The sequence below is a fragment of the Passer domesticus genome, chromosome 2 (assembly GCF_036417665.1).
Source record: "Passer domesticus isolate bPasDom1 chromosome 2, bPasDom1.hap1, whole genome shotgun sequence".
Classification (NCBI taxonomy): domain Eukaryota; kingdom Metazoa; phylum Chordata; class Aves; order Passeriformes; family Passeridae; genus Passer; species Passer domesticus.
Window position 1 is genome coordinate 70,680,117 of NC_087475.1, and position 24,956 is coordinate 70,705,072.

Genomic DNA, 24,956 nt, shown 5'->3' on the forward strand with positions numbered 1-24,956 from the left:
AGTTGCAGAAGGCTGCTCATTTCCAATTCCTTCTGTTGTCTTGGTTATTTTGGCTGATACACGTTTTGAGTATATGGTGATTCACAGTTTTCAAGTAGGTTCATTTGCAAACATCTGAACCACCTATAAATTACCATTGCTGACATAAGTGATGGCAGCAACTGCATAGTTTGAATTTAATTCTATATGAATTAGTGAATCCAGTAAACTTCTACTACTGATTATTACATTTAGGAAAGAAATACAAAATTCAGTATTGTTGTAATTGTCAGCATTGATTAATGTAAACCGGTCTCAACAAGCCTTTACATGAGGTGGTTTGTGTCTCTGAAGAAAGCAGTATGGTTGGTTAATTTTCAGTGTCTAAAAACCTTCATACTGGGGTTTTCCAGTGTTTTGTATTGGCTTCATTTGAGCATAAAAGCTGGAAGAAATTGTTGTTGCATCCACCAGGTGCCTCAGAGTTAAGGAGCATTACTGTAAGATGCTCCCACAAGGAGATGAGAGGCATCAGACACAAACCTGATTACTTCACAGTCACTAATTGCACTCCATGATACCTCATTGCACAAAGAAAATATTCTTGAGTTCTCAAACTCTTGAGTTTTATTACATTCTCTTGCAAACTTGTTTTTTAAACACAGTGCATGTAATATGATTTAAAGGGAAGAACCATATGAGTCATGTACTGTTTTTCAGTCACTTGGTATAGAAAATTTGATAGTGTTTGGTAAAGTAAGTATCAGTTTCATTCCTTGGAGTTATTTAAGGAAAGACTGGATGTGGCACTCAATGCCATGATCTAATTGACATGGTGATGTTTTGTCATGGATTGGGCTCTATGGTCTAAAAGTTTCTTCCAACCTAGTTAATGCTGAATTTTTGTGATTTCTAAATATCAAAGGTATATTCCTGAGAAGAAAATCTGACAAAAAGTTAATGAGATTTTATGTGTATGATTTTGAGTTAATTCTTATGGGTTATTCAGAAGTGAAAGAAGTCTATTGTACAAAATCATATTGTGAAATTCTTGCAATGTTATAATGAGAGAATTGAGTATTGTGTTTATTGCTTTTTAGTTGGGCTTTAGCTGTCACCTCCAGTATTTCCCTATGGTAGCTCAAGTTACCAATTTGGATGGAGACATTTTTCCAGCTGGCTAACGTTGCAGATAATATTATGTCAGATTACATTTGACCTTTATATAGGATTGCATTTTTTGGAATTGAAGAAACAGTTGAGCTATTCACTGGGTGTTGCTCAGCATGCTTAATATATGGATTTAGAGTAACAAAATGCATGGGAAGACAAGTTGTCAAGATACAGAACTTCATCATTCAAAATCATGGCAATCCCAGTTGTTTTGGCCTTATGACAGTACTGGTGAGCCCTGTTCTTCCCATCCTCTCCCATGTTAGCTGCAGGCACTGTCCCTGCCTGGCACTTTGGAGCATCAGAAGTGAAGAGGATCTATGGGATTTAACCCTCTTTTGAATAAGTGGATAGGCAACAGATTCATAATTTTTACATGCTTTATGGACTCTACCCATTGCTGGGAAGGTAAACAATCTCTCTGTGGTTGTTGACTCCTTGTAAGCTTCTGTTAGGTGGGAGAGAGAAGTATGCAACAAAACCACTCTTATTTTTCCTTAGTCTTCTCTGATTCCCAAAACCTAGATAACTCCTGATGCCTCATTTTCCCCACTTTCTTTTTTTTTTCCTTTTTTTTTTTTTTTCCCCATGTCAAAAGAGAAACCAAGACCCAGACACAGACTCTTAACTTTCCAAAGCTGCACCAGGTTTTACTTTGAATTGCAGCTGTAAATCTTGCCAGAATTACTGCTTAAGGTCACTTTGCTGGGAAAGTTTTATGAGCAATAGCAAAGGCACTTGGGTTGCTGCTTTGCTTAAATACAGCTCCTGCTTGGAAAATGATTTAATGCAACTGGTTTGAGGTTATTTAGTGTGTTTGCTTTTATCAAACCACTAGACTGGGCAGAAGCTGATGGCGTAGGTTACAATGAATTCTTTCTTTTCAGTAGTCAGTGAGCAAATGTGCTTTTCAAGCTCCTGCTGTTATTCTGCAGAAATACCCTGTAAACTACATCTTAATTTTGTATGAAAGCTCTTTTTATCAGCAGAGAGGGATTGCTGCTAGTGTTCCAAGAAGTCAGCTTTTAAATGAGAAATCCAGCAGACTTGGCTGTAAAAAAAATACAACAAAAACCCACCAAACAAAAAGACCCATTTTTCTCCTCTGTCTGATATGAATTAAGAGAAATTGAAGGTAAAAGCTATACTTTATCACCATCCAGAACTGAGCAGAAGCTGGTGCTGAAGACGGTAGAGGAAGAAGCTGAATATAAGCAGAAGCTAATTTCACATCCCTAGAATAGCTGCCCTTCAATCTTCCCGTTAAGTAACATCACTCTGTTGCTTTAGCTGGGTAGTTTTACTACCATAGAACAGTTTGAGTTGGAATCTTACTCTTGAGCATCTTGATTCATGAAAGAAATTAAAGAATTTCTAAAAATTTTTAAAACAGGCCTGCCTTTGTTCTTGCTCCTAGACAAGATATTCTGGCTTTATAGGTAGGTATGAAATACCATTTCTCTAAGTTTGAATTCAACCCTCATTTATGCAATTTGTTTTATGAGAATGTTTTTATGAGTAAAGGAATCCAATCTCCAAAGCTTATTTTGATCACAAGATGGCCATCTGTGTCCGTAAGGTGTTACGAGGTTTAGTCCAAAATGCTCTTATCCCCGATATTTGGTGTTAGTGAAAGTGTGCATCTCTGGAGATTCATTGGAACTTAACTGTCACAACTGCTGTATGGTTTTGCTGCTTGTGAATAATACATTCTTACTGCCAACAAAAATCTTTTTATGTTGCAAATGGAAAGAAAAAAATCTCCGTATAGATGTGCTTGAATACCAATACAGGGCTTTGCTGCTTGGTAGGTGGCATGCTGTATTTAAAGACCTAGGAACTGGCATCCCATGAATTAATATCTCCACTAGACTGCTGCTTTCCTGGCAATGCAGTCGCACTGTACTAGACTGAAATTCAGAGTCCATTACAATTACTGGTTAATTTGGGGAAGAATCTGGGGTTTTGCTCTTTTTTGCCTCATACAGTGCTGCACAAATGGGATTCCACTGAACTGAGTAGGTGTGCTCAGGAGCCTGTTTTGATTTCTTGGTACTAGCTTTTGAAATGATAATTAAGCATCATTGGCCAAAATAAACCTCAAATCTATTTATATTTTGTGTGACGACTTTCATCAGCTGCCAGGTAATGATGGGAGAATGTGCTGTGTGAGGGAGGGTGGAGGAGGGCCTGGCTGTGCTTTAGGAGGCTTTGACAGAAATAGGACACTTCCAGGGATGAGTTTTGTACTGTCCTGGTTTGACACAGCTTAAAAAACCCCAAAACTCTAAGGTGTGCTTTTCCACCTCGAGCAGGTCCTTTGGGCTCCTCAGGCCTTGTGAGATGGCTGAGTCAGAGTGAACAGCAGTGCAGTGGTTTGTAGGAGGTACCTAAGGAAGTGTGTGGCTCACAGAAGTATCCAGGAAGGCTGGACTCTGCCATCAGGCTCAGAGGGATTGAAGCATGGCTCTCTTGACAGTGTTGGTTTTGAGCTGTTCATTTACCTCTTTGCTGAGAAATTGCCACTTCTATAGCACAGCAGTTCGGGGACAGCAAGGACATGAAGCTTGGGGTGGTTTTGTCCTAAATTCTGGTGAGTCAGTGTGGGAGAGCATGTCTGTCAGAGCTCCCAGCAGACAAAAGGTTTTCTCTGCGAGAGCATTTACCCCTTGCTGTGTTGCTGCAGAAGTGAGTGATGTTGGAGATTGTTCCTTTTTTTTCCACCCCCCTGTTGCCAGCATTAAGATTTGAGGGACCATGAGCCTAACCCATCAAGTTAACATGTGCTAGAAATACTGAGGGAAGTGATAACATCTTTCCTTTTCTTGGTCCCTTGGGCTGTTTTGAGGCTTGCATTGTGAAATGATCAATGATAGAAATTTCCTGCTGATTTTCACATGTAATTGTGTGTCTCTGGCCACCAGACAGATATATTGGTTGATCTGTCCCACTATACCAGTGGTTTTCTGTAATAAATACTGTCTGGGCAAAGCCAAGAAATAGGGTTATGTTCCATCATTAAAATAAGAGAAACGTTTTCACAAAGCAAAACCTTTCAAATAATTTTCATCTTTCCTGCTTACCCTTTCTTAACTTTGAAGAACAAAATGACCAGCAGTTGCTTTGGGAAAAGCCCCAAGGAGTTATTTCTGAAATGCATCATGTCATAATATGAACTGTCTCTAATGTATGTTTTTATGCGTATTTCAGAGCATATTTGGGTTAGCTTTTTCTACTCTTCTAGACATGGAGAACACAAGGGGAGAACACATGGAGAACTCCACTGGGGAGGCCTTATAGCCTTTAGATACCTTTCAGTATCTAAAAGAGCTGGAGAGGGATTTTTTTTTGTTAGGGCATGTAGTGATAGGTTAAGGGGAATGGCTTTAAACAGAAAAAGGGTAGATTTAGGTTAAACACTAGGATGAAATTCTGTGCCGTAAGGGTGGTGAGACACTGGGAGAAGTTTCCTGGAAAAGCTGTGGATGCCCCATCACTGAAAGTGTTCAAGGCCAGGCAGGATGGGGTCCTGAGCAACCTGGTCTAGTACAAGGTGTTCCCTGCCCATGGCATGGGGGTTTAAACTAGATGATCTCTAAGATCCCTTCCAACCACAGCCACTCTATCATTCTATGTATATAATTAAAAAAAAGTATTTTCATATATATGTATATATATAATGTGATGTATGTATAACATGGCTGGGGGTCACAAAAGCTTTATCAACATTCTTTGAATCTGAAAACTTTGTTAGCAGGTAATCTTCAAAATCCATGCTGAAACAGTCTAACCATATAATTACCAAATCCCTTTTACAGAATGTCAGAACAGAATTGTGATTCTCAAAACATGCTTTAATAAGTTAGGATGGATGTCATTAGGCTTCTGCTGTCTTCTACTCTGTTAACACATTTCTTCTCTTGCAAGAATAAATAATTTTTTCTTTTGTTATAACAATCTGCCAAGTTGCCAAACACTGAATCCTTTCATGAATGTGGTTCCTTTTTTTCTGCTACAGTATGAGCGTTTTGGGGTGGTCAGCAGTTTCAGAAGCAGGAACTTTAAGGACTTCAAATGCTGTAAGAAGTGATTTATCAGACAATGGCAAAACTGTCACAGAGGCAGATGTAAGATTGATGTCCATGTCTACTTATGTGCACATAAGTGCAAGACGATTTGATAAATGAAGGCTTTCCATAAATTTGCAATATTGCGGCCCTTTTGTTGCAATGAACTATTGTAGGCTTTTAAACATAAGCAAAAATAAATACTGCAGTAAGAATAATGGAAACTGATTTTGTAATGAAAAACATCAAATACTCTTGCATAAGGGAAACAAAAATTGCACCTCCTATATGAAGTCAGAAAGAAAAAACAGGAGACAGGAGGGGGATGAGAACACCTTATTGGCCCAAGAGACAAGTGATTAACAGAGCTGTTACTTTTGCTAAACCTCTCATACAGACTCATAGAGAAGTAGAGTTTTATTTCGGTATTTCAACACTTAGATTGCAATATAGGGACAATGTTAATCTCTTTCCTCCTTTGAATAAGCTCAGGAAAATATAATGCTTACTTCTTTTGGCTTATGAAGGTGAAAGGAAATTCAGTAGGTCTCCAGTTGTGTCTTGGAACAGGGCTTCTTTTATGAGGATTTTTTTGACCCTCTTTCCAGCAGATTATCTTCCAGAAACTGATATCTACAGAATCCACTTTCTAGTGGAAGGTGTCCCTGTCCATGGCAGAGGAGTTGGAACTAGATGATCTTTAAGGCCCTTTCCAACACAAACCATTCTGTGATAACAAAATAAGTCCACATTCAGAAGGTGTTACAGCACCTTGAGTTCATGGCCAAAAAACTACCTAGTAGAAGTTTTGTGAAGAAAGCAGTATTGGAGTTTTGTCCACTAAAACATATTTTGGCCTTAAAATTCAGTGTCTTTAGTATTTTTTTAATGCTGTGTTTAAAGCTATGGTTTTGAAGAAGACTGATTTAACTCGAAGAAATACTTGGGCATTTTGTGCTCCAAACAGGGGTGCAGGCTTGAAGCATGATATCAGTGTTGTCTTTACAGGTGTCCTGGGGCTTCTCATCGGAGAATTGCTCTGGAGAGAAGGAAAACGAGCAAGCTGCAAGCAGAAGCAGAGGGCGAGAGTGGTCTGGGCGGGCCGGAGCAGCCCAGCAGTTTATCTCCAGACCCTGATCAGGGAATAGTGCCAGCTGAGCCAAGCTTTACCTCGCCCGCCCTGCCCACGTGGACAGACGAGCCCGGCATCGACAATCCACCTTTTGAGGAGAACACGGTAGCAGACAGTATGTCATCACTTATCTTCTCAAGTCTCTTTTATCAGATGTGGAAACATTTGTGGTGTCAGAGCTTGTCTCTTACCAACTGTGAATGTGCATCTTCATCTTTGGCTCTTTTCTTTTGCAATTTCTGGAGAAATATTAGTGCGTTTTGATTATGTGCAAGTTTACAACTGAGATAAAGTCACAGGAAGGAAAGAAATATCTCTGAGTGTGTGCCAGCTACTGTGGTGCTGTATCATCATTTATTGTGTCACAGTGCAGTAGTTTATGTCAATCTCCTAGTGGGACTGGCCTCACAAGTGAAATGGAAGGAGTGTAGTTTCTGTAAAATTAAGAAAGTTGTTTTCTAATATGAGATTTGTTTTTGCCCCAACTGGATCAGCAGCCTTCTCACACAGAGTGCTGTTGTGCTCAAGCAAAAAGGCAGCTGAGTTACTCCTGCGCTCATCTGCACCGAATGAGCAGTAACACGTTCAGCATCTGGGATTTTACAGGGGAAGTGCTGAGCCTTACCACAGAGGATGGTGGCCCTGTCCCCTTCCTTCTCCTCTATGTTTGCCATCCTTTAGCATTCTCCTTTTTCCTCTTTAGTTGTCTCCATGTTTGCTCCCAAGAAATGGGCGCCTTCAGTTGACCCAGTAACTCAATAGCAGCTCCTCATGCAATTGCAAGACAAAGAAGTTATCGTGGGATAACCCCTAAAATACATTTTTTATCATCATCCTCAAATGCAAATCCCCAGATGACCGAGTGAAGGATATGAAATTGATTATAAAGGATGGGATCCAAAGGGTTCAGAGTATCCTATTCCAATCCAAATGACCCCATTTCAGGAAGCATGGATGCTACTAAGTCATTAGCTGCTTTCTAACAAGCTAGGGGTTCCAACAAGTAGTGGAACTGATCCATTTGCACTGGTTTGATTTTTTTGTTAAACTGCTGCTTTGTGGCCTGTGTACATTATCTTTTTGGTGATTTATTTTATTGGAAGTGAATGAAGTAGAAAAGATACTAATTGTCTTTCTTTTTAAAAATAATTGGCAGCAAATCAACAGCCACCTACCTTGCCTGAAGGAGAGATCACTACTATTGAAATTCATCGGTCCAATCCTTATATTGAATTAGGAATTAGCATAGTGGGTGGCAATGAAACACCTTTGATCAACATTGTCATTCAAGAGGTTTATCGAGATGGGATCATTGCCAGAGATGGAAGACTTCTTGCTGGAGACCAAATACTTCAAGTATGGAACCTAATTACGTATTCTGTCTGCTTGCTTTCTGTTCACTCCTTGCAGAATTGTTGTTAAAATGAGATGGAAGATTTTCCTTGTCAGACTATGTTGTGTCAATGTTAGCTTTGCAATTATCAGTTGGAAAGCAAATTAATATTCAGAGCAGAGCCTGTTGTTCTAGCACTTTTGGCTATCATGCTTTATGTTGTTTGTCGGACCAGTCCCTGGAATTATCTTTCCTCCCTAGCATCTGTTGTCAACAGTTTATTTTTCTGTTTTTAAATGCTGTGGGACTTGGTCCTTATTTCAACTTTACTCATGCATTCCAAAAGAGCCCAAGGTTATTTCTGGCTAGCAAGTTGGCGTAACTTGTCCTATGTAAGAAGCAATTTGTGGATTGTAAGGCTGGCTTCATCCAAACTGTTATTTTAATATGACTTCACTGTTGTCTTCCAAAAGCTGAGGCAGTTGACCAGCATCTTTCAATATGTATAAAAGACTCACTGATAGGCTTCAATGGAAGGATTTAAAGCAAGATGTTGTAAGCATTTAAAGAAAAAAAAATAAACTGTAAGTTCGTTTTGGTTGAGTGTGTATTTTTGTTTTGGTTTTAAGTAATTAACCACAGGCAATAGAAAAAGCCCAAATTCTATTAATTTTGAAGTTTAAGTTTTTATATTAGGGGAAGGTGTCATTTATACGACACTAAAGTAAAGTAACTGAGTGCTACATAAACAGAACAGTCACCCAGCTTCTATTTTTAATCATTCCACCTGAAATAAATACATTATCATCAATTCAAAGTTCCTTCAGTAGGAATGTTTGCTTTTGATCTGGCAGCCTAAGATCAGCCCAAATGTAGTTGTAAGCCTTCTTCATTTCACTGTTTTGAAATCAAGCTGATAGAAGTAGCTTAAATACAGTAGTTACCCTTGGAATAAAATTAGTTTGCACTTCAGAAAATAAAGTCCCTTTTGAGAAATGTGCCTTTTTCTGCTTTTGGAGTGTAAGCATGGTGGCTGGCCAAGAAAACAACCCAAGAGGTTTCCAAGATGTTTCCTTTTCAACAAGTAATTGCAGACACTGATTGAATGCTGCCTCATTTATTTTTGTACTAAGGGCTTTACTTGTTTGACAGAATAGGGAGCTTGAGTTCCAGTGAAGCTTTGGAAATTCCTGCTGTTTGGGCAGGTGTCAGTTACACTTTCCAAAGCCATAAATGGCAGTGAATTGACTGTAAATAGGAATTTACTAGCTGCAGTGAGTCTTCCCTCCCAACAGCCTGGCAGTGGGGCTGTCAGATGCTAAGTGAGTGTTCATGAGAGTCCTTCTCTCATGCCAAGGGAGAGGTACAGAAGGTAAAACCTAAATTTGAGGGGAGACAGAATATCTTTATTTCTTTGAATTTGCCTGTGCAGATGCTGGGCTGTTGTGTTAAAATGATCAGGTTCAATCTCTGCCGTCTGTAATTAGGTGCACTTAGGTGCAGCTCAGCATGCACACTTTAGTTGGGTATTTCTGAAAATGTCTTCCAGGGCTTTTATGAGCTGGAAAGGTCTAAAAGAAAGAGCCAGAAAGGACTGTGAGATGAAACTCAGCATTTTCTTGCCCAGTCAAACAAGAAGTATTACCCTTTTAAGAGCTGTGGGAACAGCATTTAGTAACAGCTACATAAAAGCTTGTGTTGTCTGCAAGGTGCAGATAGGTGCCTAACAATTTCAAAGTGCTCTACAAATTGTGTCTTTTTTGTGCTGGACTGTGACAGTAATTCATGTGAAGCAAGTCCTAATGAGAATCCCTTTCCCCAAGAAGAGCTATGGCTGTTTTGTTCTGAAATTTTAAACTGCCTTATAGAAAGAAAAATTGCATTTTATTGCATATATTCTTCTGTGCCCTTTGAGTGCTCACATATTTTATGTATTTACTTTAGCTAGCTACAGTTAAAATAAAAATTGATTTAATTTAAGGGCTCTGATGGATGGGCCCTAGTGGTGTTTGTGGGAGGCAGCTCTAAGTGTTATTTCTCCTAGCTATGCCTCCTTTCCCTCTGCCCAAGGTTACAGCCTGTCTCAGGGCAGTAGCAGAGCAGGACACCACCGTGGCTCTGTCTGAGCTCATGGTGCTGCCAGCAGCAGTGGCTTTGTGCTGGGTTTTGGGCTGGAGGTGTCTCAGGGAGGGTGCAGTCCTCCTTCACCATCAGAAACCACCACAGCCAAGTGGCTCGGCACAGACTTCTGGGAGCCCCTCAGCTCAGATGTGTGATGTGAATGTGGTAGCTGTTGTACATGGATCAATTTCTATATTTTTATAATTTTAATATTGCTATTAGGTGATGAGAAGCTGCATGTTTGGTTTTATTTACTTAGGTTGCAATGGGGACTATTGAAAGGCTTAGGTAAGGCACATCAATCAGTATAGATCATTCGGTGTGAGTTTCTGTCTGCTGATATTGTGGGGCAGGGGTTCCTCCACCAAGGCTAAGGATGAAATTCTAATGTTAACTTTGAATCCTTTCTTACAGAGCAAGGCAAACACAGCTTTCATGCTTAATTTTTGTCATACTTCTCTTTTCTACCAAATCTCATTGTACTGTCAGTTCTTATTTTTACCATGCAAGAAATGACTGAAGATTACTGATCTTTGTATCAGTGAGCTGTATAACAAACACAATTCTTAGTTTTAGGTAGAGAAATTTTAATGTGTTTTTCATTTACAACTGAATTTTGGGTGGTACATGTTATAAGTCTAAAGCTCTGGCCTACTTGAAATCTGTGGAAAATCTAAGTTCATGCTAAGACTTTAGAATTAGTATGATTACCTTTTTTCTGCTGTCTTAAGGAACCAATTTCATTATTCTTGACATCAGTTTTTTAAAATGTTTTTTCACATAATGGAAGTACTGCATATTGTAAGACACAAGTTTGCTTCGGAGATTTGGATGCCTTATTCTTACAGCTATTATTTTGCAGTTTTAAGTCGTGCTGGGCTTGACACTGAAAGCATATGCCATGTTCTTGTCCTGGAGAACAAACAATGTAAAGATCTAAGGAAGACAAGTATAGGAGACAAGGAGAGCAAAAACCTTGGCCTGTGATGACAGAAGGTGTTCACTTTTGGGGACATGTTGTCATCTTTGTGGGAAAAGGCCTAAAATATTGCTAGGGGAAGCTTAGATTGGATATTAGGAAAAATTCCTTCTCAAAAGGGTTGTTAAGCACTGGAACAGGCTGCCCAGGGAAGTGGTGGATTCACCATCCCTGGAGATGTTTAAAAGACGGATAGATGTGGAACTTGGAGACAGGGTTTAGCGGTGGAGTTGGCAGTGCTGAGTTAACACTTGGACTTGATGATGTTGAGGATCTTTTCCAACCTAAAAATAAGTTTGTAGCTTGAACATCTGGTGCGAGTTTGCAAGAAAGAATGGAAGGACGAGAGAGGAAGCCTAGTAAAGTCAGACATGTAGGATGCTCCAAGGCTGATTTTGCAGCAAGTGAATTTACTTTGGAAAGGACTCAACTAAACACACAAAAAACCATCATTGTGACTTCTTTCACTGTCGTTTGCAGGTCAACAGCTTTGACATAAGCAACGTGTCCCACAACCACGCTCGAGCGGTGCTGTCGCAGCCGTGCTCGGTGCTGCAGCTGACGGTGCTGCGGGAGCGGCGCTTCGGCAGCCGCACGCACAGCCACGCCGAGGCGCCGGGCTCCGCGCGCGAGGACAGCTTCCAGGTGACCCTGCACAAGCGCGACTCCAGCGAGCAGCTCGGCATCAAGCTGGTGCGCAGAACGGACGAGCCGGGGGTTTTCATCCTCGACCTCCTGGAAGGGGGCTTGGCCGCTCAGGACGGCAGGCTGTGCAGTAACGACCGCGTGCTGGCCATTAACGGGCACGACTTGAAGCACGGCACACCGGAGCTTGCTGCTCAGGTTATCCAGGTAATTCGCTTTCCCCACCTGAGCCCTGAGCTCGGCTTTATTTCTAGAGTCTGTTTCCAGACAGAACAGCTTGTGTGACACAGCCTAAAAGCCTGTGTCAATGTAATTTGCAGTGGTTTATGTTTTGAAAATAATAGTGAAGAACAGGATCTGCTTTGGCGCTTACCATATGAACTTCACCTCCTCAGAAGTGAAAAATCCGTTAGTCTTCCCTGGAAAGCAGCCTGAAGGTTAGAAGACAGCTCATGAAGCAAGGAGGGTAGCCTATTGTAGCATACTGCTTAGCAGGGAAGAAGAAAAAAAAGAGGATTATTATTATTATTATTCTATTTATGTATGTATTGTATTTTAATCTCTCAGTAAGCTCTATAAAAGTGGGCTTTATTTTTTATTGATTTGCCTGTGCATGGAATTGAATTAAAACAAGAAAGTAATTTGTCAGATGTCAGAGTCAACAGGTAGCAGCTGGGAAGTCAAATAGAGATTTTCCATGAGTCCTACATGGTACAAATAATTTTTTGAGTGTTCAGAAAAGGGCTATTTCCAGTCTCCGGTTATGTCCTGGACACAAATACTACCCACAGCTTGTTGCAGTATGACATATGACCCATCTATGTCCCCACAGGAAAACCTTTACTCCATGCTTTTCTCCCAGTCTGTAAGGAAACAGATGCAGCACTTTGGTACTTCCTGCTGATGGGAGGTTGGTGAAAATAGCTTTGTTTTTAGGAAGGTTGGAATATACCAGTGGTATGTTCCTGCACTCTAGTGCAGTCATCTTTGCTTAAAGCACCACATAGAAAAGTCTGATACAAATGAGTAGTAAATTCTTGTTTCAGGAATCATTTCAAGAGTTTTCCTTGCAATGAAATTAAAATAACAACAAACTTGGGAGTTATAATTTCAGTTTCCCAATGTGATTGGAATTTAGCACTGGGTAACTTTTACCTTTTGAGGTGTGGCTTTGCAGCAATAAAATGAGTTGATGTTTTATTAATGTCTTATAGCTGGGTCTCCCAGGGTTCCCCAAAATCCAGAATATTATGGTACGCTCATGCGTTACATCTTTCTTATGAGCATCTTTGGGAAGTATCAGAGATGTTCAGAGCTTTTGATCAAAAGCTGCAGATCTTGAGCTATCACATAGGCATTTCTTCTATTTATTGCTATGTGTTGCTAGAGTTCACAGAGGCTGCAAATGGAATGGGGTGAATTTTAATGTTTGGAGCTTTGTAACACAAAGTGAGAAATGGTCCTTTTGACAAAGGATTTTTAGCTGATGTAAAGGTAACATCAGAGGTGAAGGAGGAATGTTAATTTCCCCTCCATTTTGGGCGGAATTGCAAAAAGAAGCAAGTAAAGGTGCGCAGTCTAAAAAGGAACTGGAAAACAAGGTCTGCTGTTGTCTTGTTTCACATTCTGTCATGTTTTCCTCCCTTTCTAATAATCAATATCTATCAAACTTGATGACGGTTGATGACCTAATGTATTCAACAGGCGAGCGGGGAGAGAGTGAACTTGATCATCTCTAGACCCCTGAAGTCACAGACAGTCAGCATTATCCGAGACACCGGGACTCACAACAGCAGCTCACACCAACACCAGTCCCAGCAGCTGTTTCACAGCAGACCTAACTCCCATAAGGTTGGTGCTTCTCCTGAAAGGAAAAAATACTCGTTTACTCATGTGCTGGTGTGTGTAGCAAGGCGAAGCTACAAGAAAGGGTTATATTTTTTTTTTCATCAAATTAATTTAAAAATGATGATGACTTCCACGTTCTCAAGTCCTGCATCATGTGTGGAGTAGGAACAGTAGGAAAAAAAGATACACAACAGGTTTTCAGTGTGTTTTTGGATTTGCTGACTACAGTGAAAGAAGCAAGTTCTGTGAGTTCATACAGCTGTGGTTCTTAGACCATGTCTAAGACAGTGGCTGGTACCTCTGCATGGAAGGGCTGTCATTCAAGACTGTTGCACTTTTTGTTGCTCTGTGCTGGCTGCAGCCAGGAAAGACGTGAGGTGCCCACCATCCAGCATATAAAGAGCATGTTGGAGGGATGTGTCATCTCCTTCATGAGTCAACAGTCCTGGCTGCAAGGCTGTTGAGTCTCAAGAAGAGAGAAAGGCAAAATGAAGAGACTTTCACGAAGCCAGTATTATTTGGAAGACATGATAAAATAGAGCCTGTGCTTGAGATGTCCTTGTAATTAGAAAAATGCAACTTCTCACTCTTAAGAAGTTGACTTTGTGAAATAATTGTGATGTTGACTATGTCAACAAATCCACCTTTCCATCTGTCCACTCTATTTGCTTTACTATTTAGCATCATGTACTTCTGTTGGGATAGCTAACATGCGTTGATTGTATTTTCTTTAAAAGTGGGGATCATTTCAGAAGAGAATAAATGAGGCTCTAGGAAGGTTGTTTTCCTCCTGAGGGATAAAGATGAGGCTCCTGAATACCATGGCTACAGCACTGGGCCATACCACGCAGTGATTAGTTTGTTGATGTCAGAGCTTGAGGCAAGTTTGCATGTGCCAGCATGAGCTGTGCTCTTACCACAGTTGATCCAAAGTTGGATGAGTGGATTTCCCTCCTGGATCAATGCTATCTGTGGGCTATTTTAAAATTGGAAGTCCCATGTGACAGCAAGTGAACATTTCTCATATTTTGTGTCATTTATCTTTCTCTCATTAACCTGCAGTTGGCTTTGAAGCCTTGTGGCTTAAAGTATGTTTATATGATTGTGTGGCAGCAGCCAGTCCTGAAGCCTGAAGCCCTAGAAATGGACTGTCTTTATAAGCTGCAGTGTGTTTACATATAGCTACTTCCATGATTAATGTGTATGTGAGGAGCAGAGCCAGTCAGGAGCACATGGCACTGGAGGTCAGAGAAGGCAACATTGTCATTTTCCAAGAGAAGGCAGGAGAATACATACATATATTTTTTTGAAGAATATCCCAGGTTATTTCTTTCATTATTTTGGATTCCTTGCAAGTATTCTGTCAATTTAAGATGCTACTACAGGTGTATGTGCAGTGATTTGAGTCTTTTACTTAATAACCTGAGGGAAAGGCTTCAGCAAATAAAATTTACTTTGATTTAGATTTAGATCTTCTTTTATTGAGCAGAACTAAATACAGGCTGAACTCCATCATTCAGTTGTTGGAAAATTTAATATAGGATCTCTTCTTGTTTCAAGCTTGAGTGTTCATTATAATTATTAGGGAGGCTGCCCAAGGTACCCATTACAAGCCATTAGCATCAATTGGCCTTAGTTTGTGCTCTGGGAGGTTCTACATAACAGCTGCAGAAGGGAACATGATGTATAAGGGCTTTAAAGAGTCTCTTACTGTCATCATGAAAGCACATGTTTTCATTTCTTGGGAGCTTCTTTGTAGTTCTGGGACATATTCTACTGACAAATGAAGTAATGCTGATGTTCACCAAGACCTTAAAAGATTCTTATCTGGTTTGTCTCCAGACTTTTGACCATATGGTTTTGTAGTGCAGTCCTAAAATTTAGCCTCTCCCAGTGCAGGATGTAAAGAAAAACTAGAGTGAGATTTCAAGATAGGCTTTTTATCTGTGTTTAAGTATCTACATCTGGGGGGGTTTTGGTTGGTGATTTGGGTTTTTTTTTTTTTGGAGGGGGCAGGGATTTGACCTAGAAGAAATCCAGCCAAAGCTGGTTTCTGCTACTTAGTCCTTTTAAACCGTTCTGTTAAAGTGGCACAGTGTGGCTTTGGGGTGTATTTAGTTGGTTTGTTCTGGTTTTCAGTTTTGGTTTGCTTGGTTTTTTTTCCTTAGTTTTAACAATGTTATTTATCTTTATTAAACAGGATCTCTCCCAGTGTGTTACATGCCAAGAAAAGCACATTACTGTGAAAAAAGAGCCGCATGAATCTCTGGGAATGACAGTGGCAGGAGGCAGAGGCAGCAAAAGTGGCGAGCTGCCCATCTTTGTGACAAGTGTGCAGCCTCACGGGTGCTTGGCAAGAGACGGCAGGATTAAACGAGGTGGGGTTTGGCTTCCCTGGTGGCATGGCTACCTCTGGTTGCTTTTTGATCACTGTGTTCTCTGGAATCAGGTGCTGTCAAAAAATCTTCTCTCAGATGTAGGAAAATGCTTATGGATGCTTTTCTTCATGATTTAATAATGGAAAGACAGTATTTAGTGTTGCACTTTCACCTTTTATGGGAAGGGGATGTTTACAGCGTGATAGCAGGGGAAGTGGATAAGATCAGGAAATGTATGGTTAAATTCTTTAAAGCTGATGGTAGTCCCCTGAGCTGAGGGTCTGCTGTGATGCAGACACATCCTGTTTTCATATTTGATTTAGTGGGTTGTACCACATCTCTGTCCAAGGAATCTCTGTTCCCTGGTATTAATATCTGAACAGCAGAGGAGCTCTGATGACAGGCCACAGCTCACCCACACAAAATTTGCCCCAAAAACTCCATCAGTGTAATCCTGGTTCCCAAAAGCTTTCTTATCCTCTGGGACATCATGAGTTTGCTGGTATTTGGGGGTGCTGCAACACCTGTCCTCGTTCCCTGGCTTTGTTAAAGAGAATGAGGAGGCAGAGGTTAGGCTCAGCATAGGTGAAGGCAGTCCTGCATAATTGATAGCAAAGCATTTGATGATTAAAATGTATTATGTCATATGTGAATCAGAGACTGCCTATGGAATCTCTGTGATTCACAGTTCACAGAATTACAGAATGTTTCAGGAAAGAAATTTAGGGAAAAAACTTCACAGATTGTACATTTAAGAGAACAGTGTAGGAGCATCCTTCTATGCTTCTGAGAAGGGGAGATTTACACCCACACACCAGCAGGTATGCTTTCTTTTTCTGTACTACTATGGAAAACACACTTGATAGAACAATCACTATTGTTCTTTCATTGTGTAACATTAAAGTAGCCACAGAAGCTACTGGGAGGAAAATCCTTTCAAAAACTGAGTCTCATACCAAATGTGACCCAGGTGTTTGCACTTTTGCTCTGGTTTTTCTGACTTTCATTGGTGAGACATTGTGTGAAAAAGGAGTCTGCCACTGGATGGTAAATGACATTCTTGTTTTCCTCCTGGGCCTTTTTAAAAAATGTAAAACTAAAATTGTGGAAATCTTTTTCTGGCTTTGACTCTTTCCAGATTAGCTTTGTAGAGATGCTTCTTGTCTTTCTTTGATTTAACTGAGTTTTGTACCAAACTTTCCAGTAGTTTTTGAATTCCATTTCCTTCTCCCAAGTAACAAGTTATTAAAACCAGATGAATTAAAGCACTCTGTGGAACCTCACCTGTCTACAATAATTAGTTACCTTGAGGTGCCTGCATTGTTCCTGCCATTATTCTTCCTTCACTTTTAAAGTTAGGGTGAACCCAAGATCCTCATCTGAAAACAGTTGTGTTATGACATCTGCAGTAGCAGTTGCAGCCAAGCTGGTGAAGTACTTAAGTAATTTTTATTTCTGATTTTCAGGGCATTATACATAGGAGTCACAGTATTTGGTGTGTATGTGGAAATAAATTGCACTGATTCAACTTGATACAAGCTCAGTACATTAAAGTTTCAAACTGACAATATAAAGGCTTCAGAACTATTAGTCTGTTAGTTCAGACTGTCTCAGGTGCAAAGACTGCAGTATGGAATGAAAGCCTGGCGTGGGAGGTGCTGTGGTGGGCAGGAGAGTCAGACTGATGTGCAATCCCTCATGGCTTTGTGCAGGTGATGTGCTGCTGAACATCAACGGGATTGACCTCACCAACCTGAGTCACAGCGAGGCCGTGGCCATGCTGAAGGCTAGCGCTGCCTCTTCAGTAGTTGCCCTGAAAGCCCTGGAAGTCCAGATTGTAGAGGAACAGCCCCAGGCTGATGAGGAGCAATTGAGTACCATCAGTGAAAATGAATACGATGCCAGCTGGTCACCGTCGTGGGTCATGTGGCTGGGACTGCCAAGGTACGGAATTCATCGATTAAGTACTTACTCAGCTGTTTCAAGCTAATTCCTGCAAGAGACATAAAGAAGCAGAGGCCTGCATAGTTGCAGCACATCTGCCCTTATTTCTGCCTGGCCATCTCAGCTGTGTTCAGTTGGCAGTGTGCTTAGGAAGTGGGCTGTGAGCAGGAGCAATGTGTCCTTAGGAAACTTGAAGATGAATAGACTGGATTTATCCCGTCACAAACCATGGTAACTACCCATGTGGAGTCTTCTGTTCAGACACAATTAATCTTTTTTTATTGTTTTATTGTACTGTAACTTTCTATAGAATATCTAAAACCCGAACAATTTCTAATAAAACCACCAAGGATATATCCATCTGTCTCTTTGCTAATCCGCTACCTAAATTCATGAGGCCAAATACTTGACTTCAGAATATTGCATCAGATTTTGGCCATTCTGACAGACTCTTGACATGTCCTGTGCCAAGACTGTAGCCATGTAACTATAGGCTCACATTGGTTTTTTTTCAAGAATCCACTACCATCTGTGCCAAACACAAAAACTCTCAGAGATTTGCAGCAAGCTCCCTCCCCTTAACTACTCTGCAATCTGCTGGACATCACTTCATTTGTACTCCTCACTCTCTCGAGGCTGCAGCTATAATCTCATTCTGGCAAGAAGAGAGCTCCTACTGCAGCTAGTAGAGTTGTTAACTTCAGTTAGGGCATGCAGGTTAATTCCTTTCCCTCTGATGGATTTACCAGATCTGTACTTAAACTGTAAAATCACAACACGAACCAGACAGACTTGGGAGCAGAATGCAGCTGAAGATAACACAGCCATGCATTGGCCCTCCAGAGGTTTCACTTTTCTGAGTTTAACTGTCAATTAATTTATCTTCTAATTAAGTATTAATGAGTAATCTCAATAAATGGCTCTCGGTTTTGGTAAATATACTTCCTTTTTGTGCTTTAGCAGCAGTTTATTTCCTACCTAGTGGTTTATTTCTTTCATGCTACAGATGCTCATGTGTGGCTCCTAACATTATGCTATGCATTGTGCTTTAAAGCAGTGCCAAACAACTGTAACGAACTTGGTATCTTTTTACTGAAAAGTTAATTTCTGTGTCTGTTTATTTTTTAAATTACAGTTATTGCCAACTTCACTGGCAAGAATTAATTTTCACTAAGGCTGATATAGCTAGTGAAGTGTGATCTGAATTATTTGCATTCTGTGTAATAAAATGGTTAGTCATTTATATTTGCATTACTGGTGATGAATCAGTACAGAGGTAATGAAGATTGTGCATGGATTTTTAATTTTTACTTAAAGTAGTAAAAGCTTAAATTGGTTGGGGGTGGAAGACAAATGCTCTGCATTTTTGACTTGCAAACTGAACACATCAGGTATTGATTTTCCACCCACATTGTTGCCACCTGTGGAATCCCTAAAATGCAGTTCTGTTACTGTCAGTTTGCAGAGTTAACTGTGTTTAAGTAATTATTCTAGCACTGCATTACTTCTTTTAAAACACTTTTCTGTCTCAGGATTGTGGGATTTTTTGGTAATTGGCTTGAATATTGCAAAATCACTTTGGGAACAGAGGTCTAATCACCATCCCTCCCCTTCTGTACCACACTTAGCACAGAGGTAATGATGCGATAGCAGATGTTGTGCCTACTGTAAAACCATACATGGCTTTTTCTCTTGCTGTCCTGTGCTTCCATCCCCAGCTGCCTGCATAGCTGCCATGACGTGGTGCTGCGGCGGAGCAATTTAGGGAGCTGGGGCTTCAGCATCGTCGGTGGCTACGAGGAGAACCACACAAACCAGCCTTTCTTCATCAAAACCATTGTTCTTGGAACTCCTGCCTACTTTGATGGGAGATTGAAGTAAGCCAAAGTAACAATGGGAGAAATAATGAAAACAGTAATAAAAACCAGCAACAATGAACCACTTTTAAATAGTTATGTGCAGCTAATTGCTTAAGGAAATGCACTGTAGCATCTTGGGCTGCTGGACCATGCAGCCCTGTAGTGCTTTGCCTCCCTGGTGAGTGGGATGCAGGGAAGTAACAGGGTGTTTCTGTTGGGGAAGGGGCATCTCTGAGGAGATGGCATCTCCTGTGATCTTCCCCAGCTGTGCTGCTGATGTCGTTTGCTGTTCTCTCTGTTGAACTCCACTTTAGGCCAAGAGACAATGTGCACTGTATATGTGCAGAAATAGCTAGTTTTTGTCTTCCTATAAAACAGCTAAAAGTTAGAGCTTCACTTCTGCAAAGTGGACAAAACTGCTTTATGCTTTCACATAGTCTTCTGAAGCCAATGGAAACTGATACTGAAGATGGGTGCTGCTGCTTTAATAGAAGGGCAGGAAAGTAGATGATAGATTTCTGAAAAGATGGTTAAGGACCCAAGTCCCCATGGCATTACCCTCTCGTCAGTTGGCAGGAAAGTCACTGATAAATGAAGCAAGTTCAGCAGAAGCTCCTGAGATGGTGGAGCTGGAGCGCTTGCCCCACAAGGAGAAGGCTTCAGGGGCAGCCAGCAGCCCATTCCAGTACTTACCTGGACATTGTCAAGGAGACAGAGCCCAGTGGTGCAGGGTGAGAGGATGAGTGACAACAGGCACAAATTGAACTAAAGAGCTTGAGACTGGCAATGAGGAGAAGCTATTTCCCCATGAGGATGGTCAGGCATGAACTGCATGGTCTCTGCCCTTGGAGGTTTCTGTGACTACTGGGTAGAGCCCTGAGAGTCCTGGTCAGAGCTTACAGCTGACCTTGCTTGTAGTAGAAAGTTGGGCTACAGAGCTCCTGAGGTCCCTTCTGACCTTAAAGAATATATTTTACTTGCACGTTACATTTGGATGCAGCCCCCAGGTTTAGTATCCAGATATGCATCTTGGCCTCGTGTAGGTTTAGTTCAGAACCAGGACTTAAAATTCCCATTAAGGGTTCTCTTGTTCATAAACTTGATTTTTTCTGAAGGTGGTAGTCAAGAATATACAACTTGAAGTTTTGTGGCATGATTTTTACATGCAGATTTTTGTACTTAAGAAAAAAATGTACTTATGCCTAGAGCCTTGACAGTAATTGATTTTTCAGTTCAGTGACTAAATAAATAAATGAAAAAATAACTTGGCTGAACATAAAATTACTTTTTTTTTTTTAACTGTGGAACAGTTTAGATTAAATTAAACATCCCAGTTCAACTCAAATAATTTCAGATTAGGGACTTAATAACTAGAAATCTTTACACAAATGGAAATTCAAGCATCATTCCTAAGAAGAGTGGAAGAATCATCATGGTCACATTTACCTCCTTGTAACCTATGGAAAATATGCTCATGTGATGTAGTACTCTCTTTTCAAATGTACTGTTCCACTGACAATATAGACTTAGAAATGGGCCATCTAGAAGGGAGAGCCCCTTAGTACCTGCACCTTGAGTTATTGTGGGGCAGGTCTCTTCTAAAGCTGTTCTGTTTTGTTTAAATTATGTAAATGTTAGGCTGGAGAGGAAGGGAATAAATAACTTCACAGTTCAATAGTTTAGAGAGTTTTCTGCTTACGTGATGTGTCTGGTGTGATTTTATAGAAAGCAAAATGGCTTCCTGGGAAAGGCTGTGGGAGTGAGATGTCATTCAGTGAACTGTAGCACTTCGGTTTGGGTGATGGGATTCCTTGGCTCAGGCAGAGAAGGACTTCTGAGTGCACATTTGGCTGGTGTTGGTAACTGCTCCCTTTTCCTCTGCTCTGCCCTTGGGTAAGCTCAGGAGAGCATCTTTTTGCCACCCATTCTGGTGCCTTCAATACTTGAGAGGATCAGTTTCAGGAAAAGTCCTGTTTGATCTCCAGGTCACATTTGACTACTCTGGGGAATGTCACACGCTCAGCTGGCAAAGTAGAGGTGTCTAGAGAAGGAACATGCTCAATACAGAAAGAAATTAGGTGCATTTTTGAAGAGTCTCTTGAGGTTTTAAAAACCAGAATTTAACCCTTTGAGGTCAGTTTTCTCAGGGCCAGCAAATGGCACCCTCACAAATTCTGTTACCTAATCCAAAATGCAGAGATGCTGCAATTGAACCATCTGTTGAGGGACATTTCAAGCCAAATGGTTATATTTGACAAAATCATAAGCCACTGAAAACAAGGTTCTTAGTTGGAATGTGGTTGGTTGGTAACCATAATATCTTTACTTACACCTCCTACAGCAAAGGCATGTTTGGTGTAAATGTGTTATAATCCACACAAACAAACAGAAATGCTTCTGTCATGCACATGCTATCTCATCTTCTCTTGACTCCATTAGGTCTTCCCAAATGTCTCTTCTCATTTTCTGTACAGGTCAGCTCTTAATGCAGAACTATCTTGGTATTAGAATGGAAATAGAATGATTTGGGAATTTCCCAGATGAATTTCAGATTAATCCTAGAATAGTTGGAAGTTGGAAGGGACCTTTAAAAAGTTACCTAGTCCAACACTCCTGCAATGGGCAGGGGCATCTTTCAGTAGTAGGACAGACTTCAAATTGAACTGCTTTGGGAATTTTAGCAACACTTTCCAGCCTGATGTGAAGGAGGAAAGTACCTACCTCCTACCACCCCAGCAGTGAAGTGCTGTTTGTTGGTGTGTGCTAATTACTGCAGAGCAGGACTCATAATGTGTTCCTTTTTCTTCTTGTGTTTTCCAGGTGTGGTGATATGATTGTTGCTGTAAACGGACTATCCACGGTTGGAATGAGCCATTCTGCACTCGTTCCCATGCTGAAGGAGCAGAGGAACAAAGTGACTTTAACCGTGATTTGCTGGCCTGGAAGCCTCATATAGAGTTGTGAATCACTTGGGTTCAAGCAGCATCTTTTTCTAGACAGCTGGCACAAAAATCTCCTCTATCTTTTTTTCCTTATTGATACAGCTGGTTAAAAGCAGGGCCAAAACTGCTGTATGTTCCTTTTTTAGAGGCCTCTCAGACTTACTCTACCTATTCTGCCATCCTGAAATAGCTATTTCTGTTTGCTATGTCTATTGCTGACACAAATATTTGAGCTCACGCAGAAACCCCCACTCCACTGTGGCTGTCATTGAGCTTTACTCATCAGGCTTGTAGGGTCTGCAGAAGAACTCGATGGTTCTTTGGGTTTCTCTGTAAAGTCCTCAAGTTGTGTTGTGATATATTAATGTAACATTCATGTGCCCTCTCTTCCTGGCAAAGAGAACTTGTGTCAGTACCAGAATGACACATCTGTCTGCTGCTGTGAACCAAAACCTGTTTCCAAAGGTTACATCTCTTCATTTCGTAAAGCTTTCCAGTTAGATCCCATATTTTGGACTGATTCAAATATTCCATCTTACTCATCACAAATTACTAGGTCCCCCAAATTTTTCTTACAGGGCATCAGTGTTCATAGAAAAGTAGGAAAAAAGCCTGATATTACTAGAATTTTTATAAAGTGCAATAATTGGACTCTTTGTTAGGAAACTTTAATATATTACAGAGTTTGTACCCTATACAAGAAATACGGAAGTAATTCCCGTTGCAATGCTGGCAAGGATTCATGTGCCCAAGGTCGCCTTTGAGTGAATGGCTTGCAGTATTAGATTTTACTTTACAAATGAATGTTTTGCTATGTCAGAGAATTTTGATGAACATTTTTATGAGGATCATTTTTACCGTTTCTATTGTAGTTGTCAGCTCTCTTTATTCAAGCGTGGAAACAATACTTTGACTCGTACTTTCGAAATGAGAGAATTATTTCCAGGGAAAGAAGCAAGATATTAAGAAACCATATGTTATGGTTTACAGGTGAGCAGGCTAGAAGGAAAGCTCTTTGATTTCAAGTCCAACTGCAAAGTAAGCTGCAAAGTTCACTCTTAATGTCACTTCCTGACAAATGTGCAAATGCCTTGATATCAAATGCTGAAAAGAGCTCTTGTGCATTTCAGGATATTTTTTTTTTTCTTTAGAGAGCACCTGCTATTAAGCTGTCAGTAATACTGTTTGTCTTGGATTGTATTTAATATTTTTACAAACCAACCTGTAAATTCTAGACTTTGCCTTTCCATGATATTTGCAGGCTAAGCACCCACTTGTTTAAGAAGAGGGGGGTGGAGCACAGAAAGAAATGTGCTGACCTGGAGCTAACCCTGTGTGTTGTCAGTGTTCTCAATATTTGAAAAGAGCTTCATTTATAAACCAGGTTCCCAACCTGAACTGATTTTATGAATGACCTCTGTATTGTATTATTAACTACCAGAGAATGTATTTGAGAGTCACAGCATATTTCAATTGTGAAGCATGAACTTTATTTTCAAATTTAGCTGGTGTAATATCGGGGCATATTATCGCATGTCATTAATTCCAGTAGCTTTGTTTTCAAAAGAAATAAAGTTACTCTTTTGCTGAAAAAAAAAAGATAAAAAAATTAAAATCTCATATGGATGGTTTTATTCCTCTCTGTAATGTATACTATTGGTTTAATTTCATAATATTAAAATAGAAAAGAATGTCCTCTCCAGTATATTACTGTAGTGAGAATCCTTGTTTCTGAAGCAAACACCAAATTTATTTGATACTCTGATAGAAGAACCAGTTTTCTCCCATCCCCAGGTGGTGTTTAACTGTATGCTTTGCCCTTAATGCAAACTTTTTTGTGAAGTACATCTTAGTGTGTAGGCTTTAGGGAAGTTTTTGACATATATACTAGATTTAGTGGTTTTTATTTTAAAAATTACACTTTACATTCAAAATCCTGAAAAAAATATTTTTAGATTTTTTTTTCCTTTTATATGTTAAATGTAACAAAAGCATGGGTTAGCTTGTGCAGTTTTGTTTCTGTGTGCTGTAACTTTTGATCAGAATATCTGAGCGATAAAACTTCAGAATAAATTTACTTCCTGAATCATTTTTCCCCTTTCTCTTGTAGCAGCATAGTTGGGTTTGGTTTTCTGTGCCTTCTGTTTTAAATTATTTCAATATTCTTTTTTTCCAGATATTGCTATCTAATTGTATGGTATTAATGAAGGATGAATGAAAATAAAAGTTCATTCTGCACATTGTAATAACTCAAAAGTGTCGTCTCACTCTTTGCAGAAGATATTGGGATCTTGGTGCAGACTTGGTTTAAAGATAATTTTTTTCTCCTGTGATTTATCATAAATTACAGTTAATAAATATGCCATAAGGGTCTGAGGGTATGCTCGTCCAGCCAGGGTGACATACCAGCTGTTTAACCATTAATCCCAGCAGGGAGAAGTGTTTCTAAAGTGGAGTAAGATCTGTGCTTTATGGTACTTTGCCACAAGTAGTGTTTCCTCTTTCCCCGTCCAAGCCAGCTGGTACTGATCAGCTGGAGGATGTTTTCACAGCAGA

At 40.2% G+C, this 24,956-nt stretch overlaps 1 protein-coding gene across 6 annotated transcripts in view; it reads left to right on the forward strand.

Moving 5' to 3' along the window:
• The window catches only part of LNX2 (ligand of numb-protein X 2), a 59,110-nt gene extending 34,461 nt beyond the window's left edge, over positions 1–24,649 (forward strand). For all 6 annotated transcript variants that reach the window (XM_064409136.1, XM_064409132.1, XM_064409138.1 and 3 more), the window contains 8 exons: positions 6,228–6,466; positions 7,508–7,707; positions 11,265–11,636; positions 13,134–13,280; positions 15,478–15,655; positions 17,368–17,599; positions 19,318–19,476; positions 22,279–24,649. In XM_064409136.1, the coding sequence (XP_064265206.1) occupies positions 6,228–6,466; positions 7,508–7,707; positions 11,265–11,636; positions 13,134–13,280; positions 15,478–15,655; positions 17,368–17,599; positions 19,318–19,476; positions 22,279–22,414 (1,663 nt within the window). In that variant the 3' untranslated portion in view covers positions 22,415–24,649. The remainder of the gene's footprint in view (positions 1–6,227; positions 6,467–7,507; positions 7,708–11,264; positions 11,637–13,133; positions 13,281–15,477; positions 15,656–17,367; positions 17,600–19,317; positions 19,477–22,278) is intronic.
• Positions 24,650–24,956: the final 307 nt, after the last annotated feature.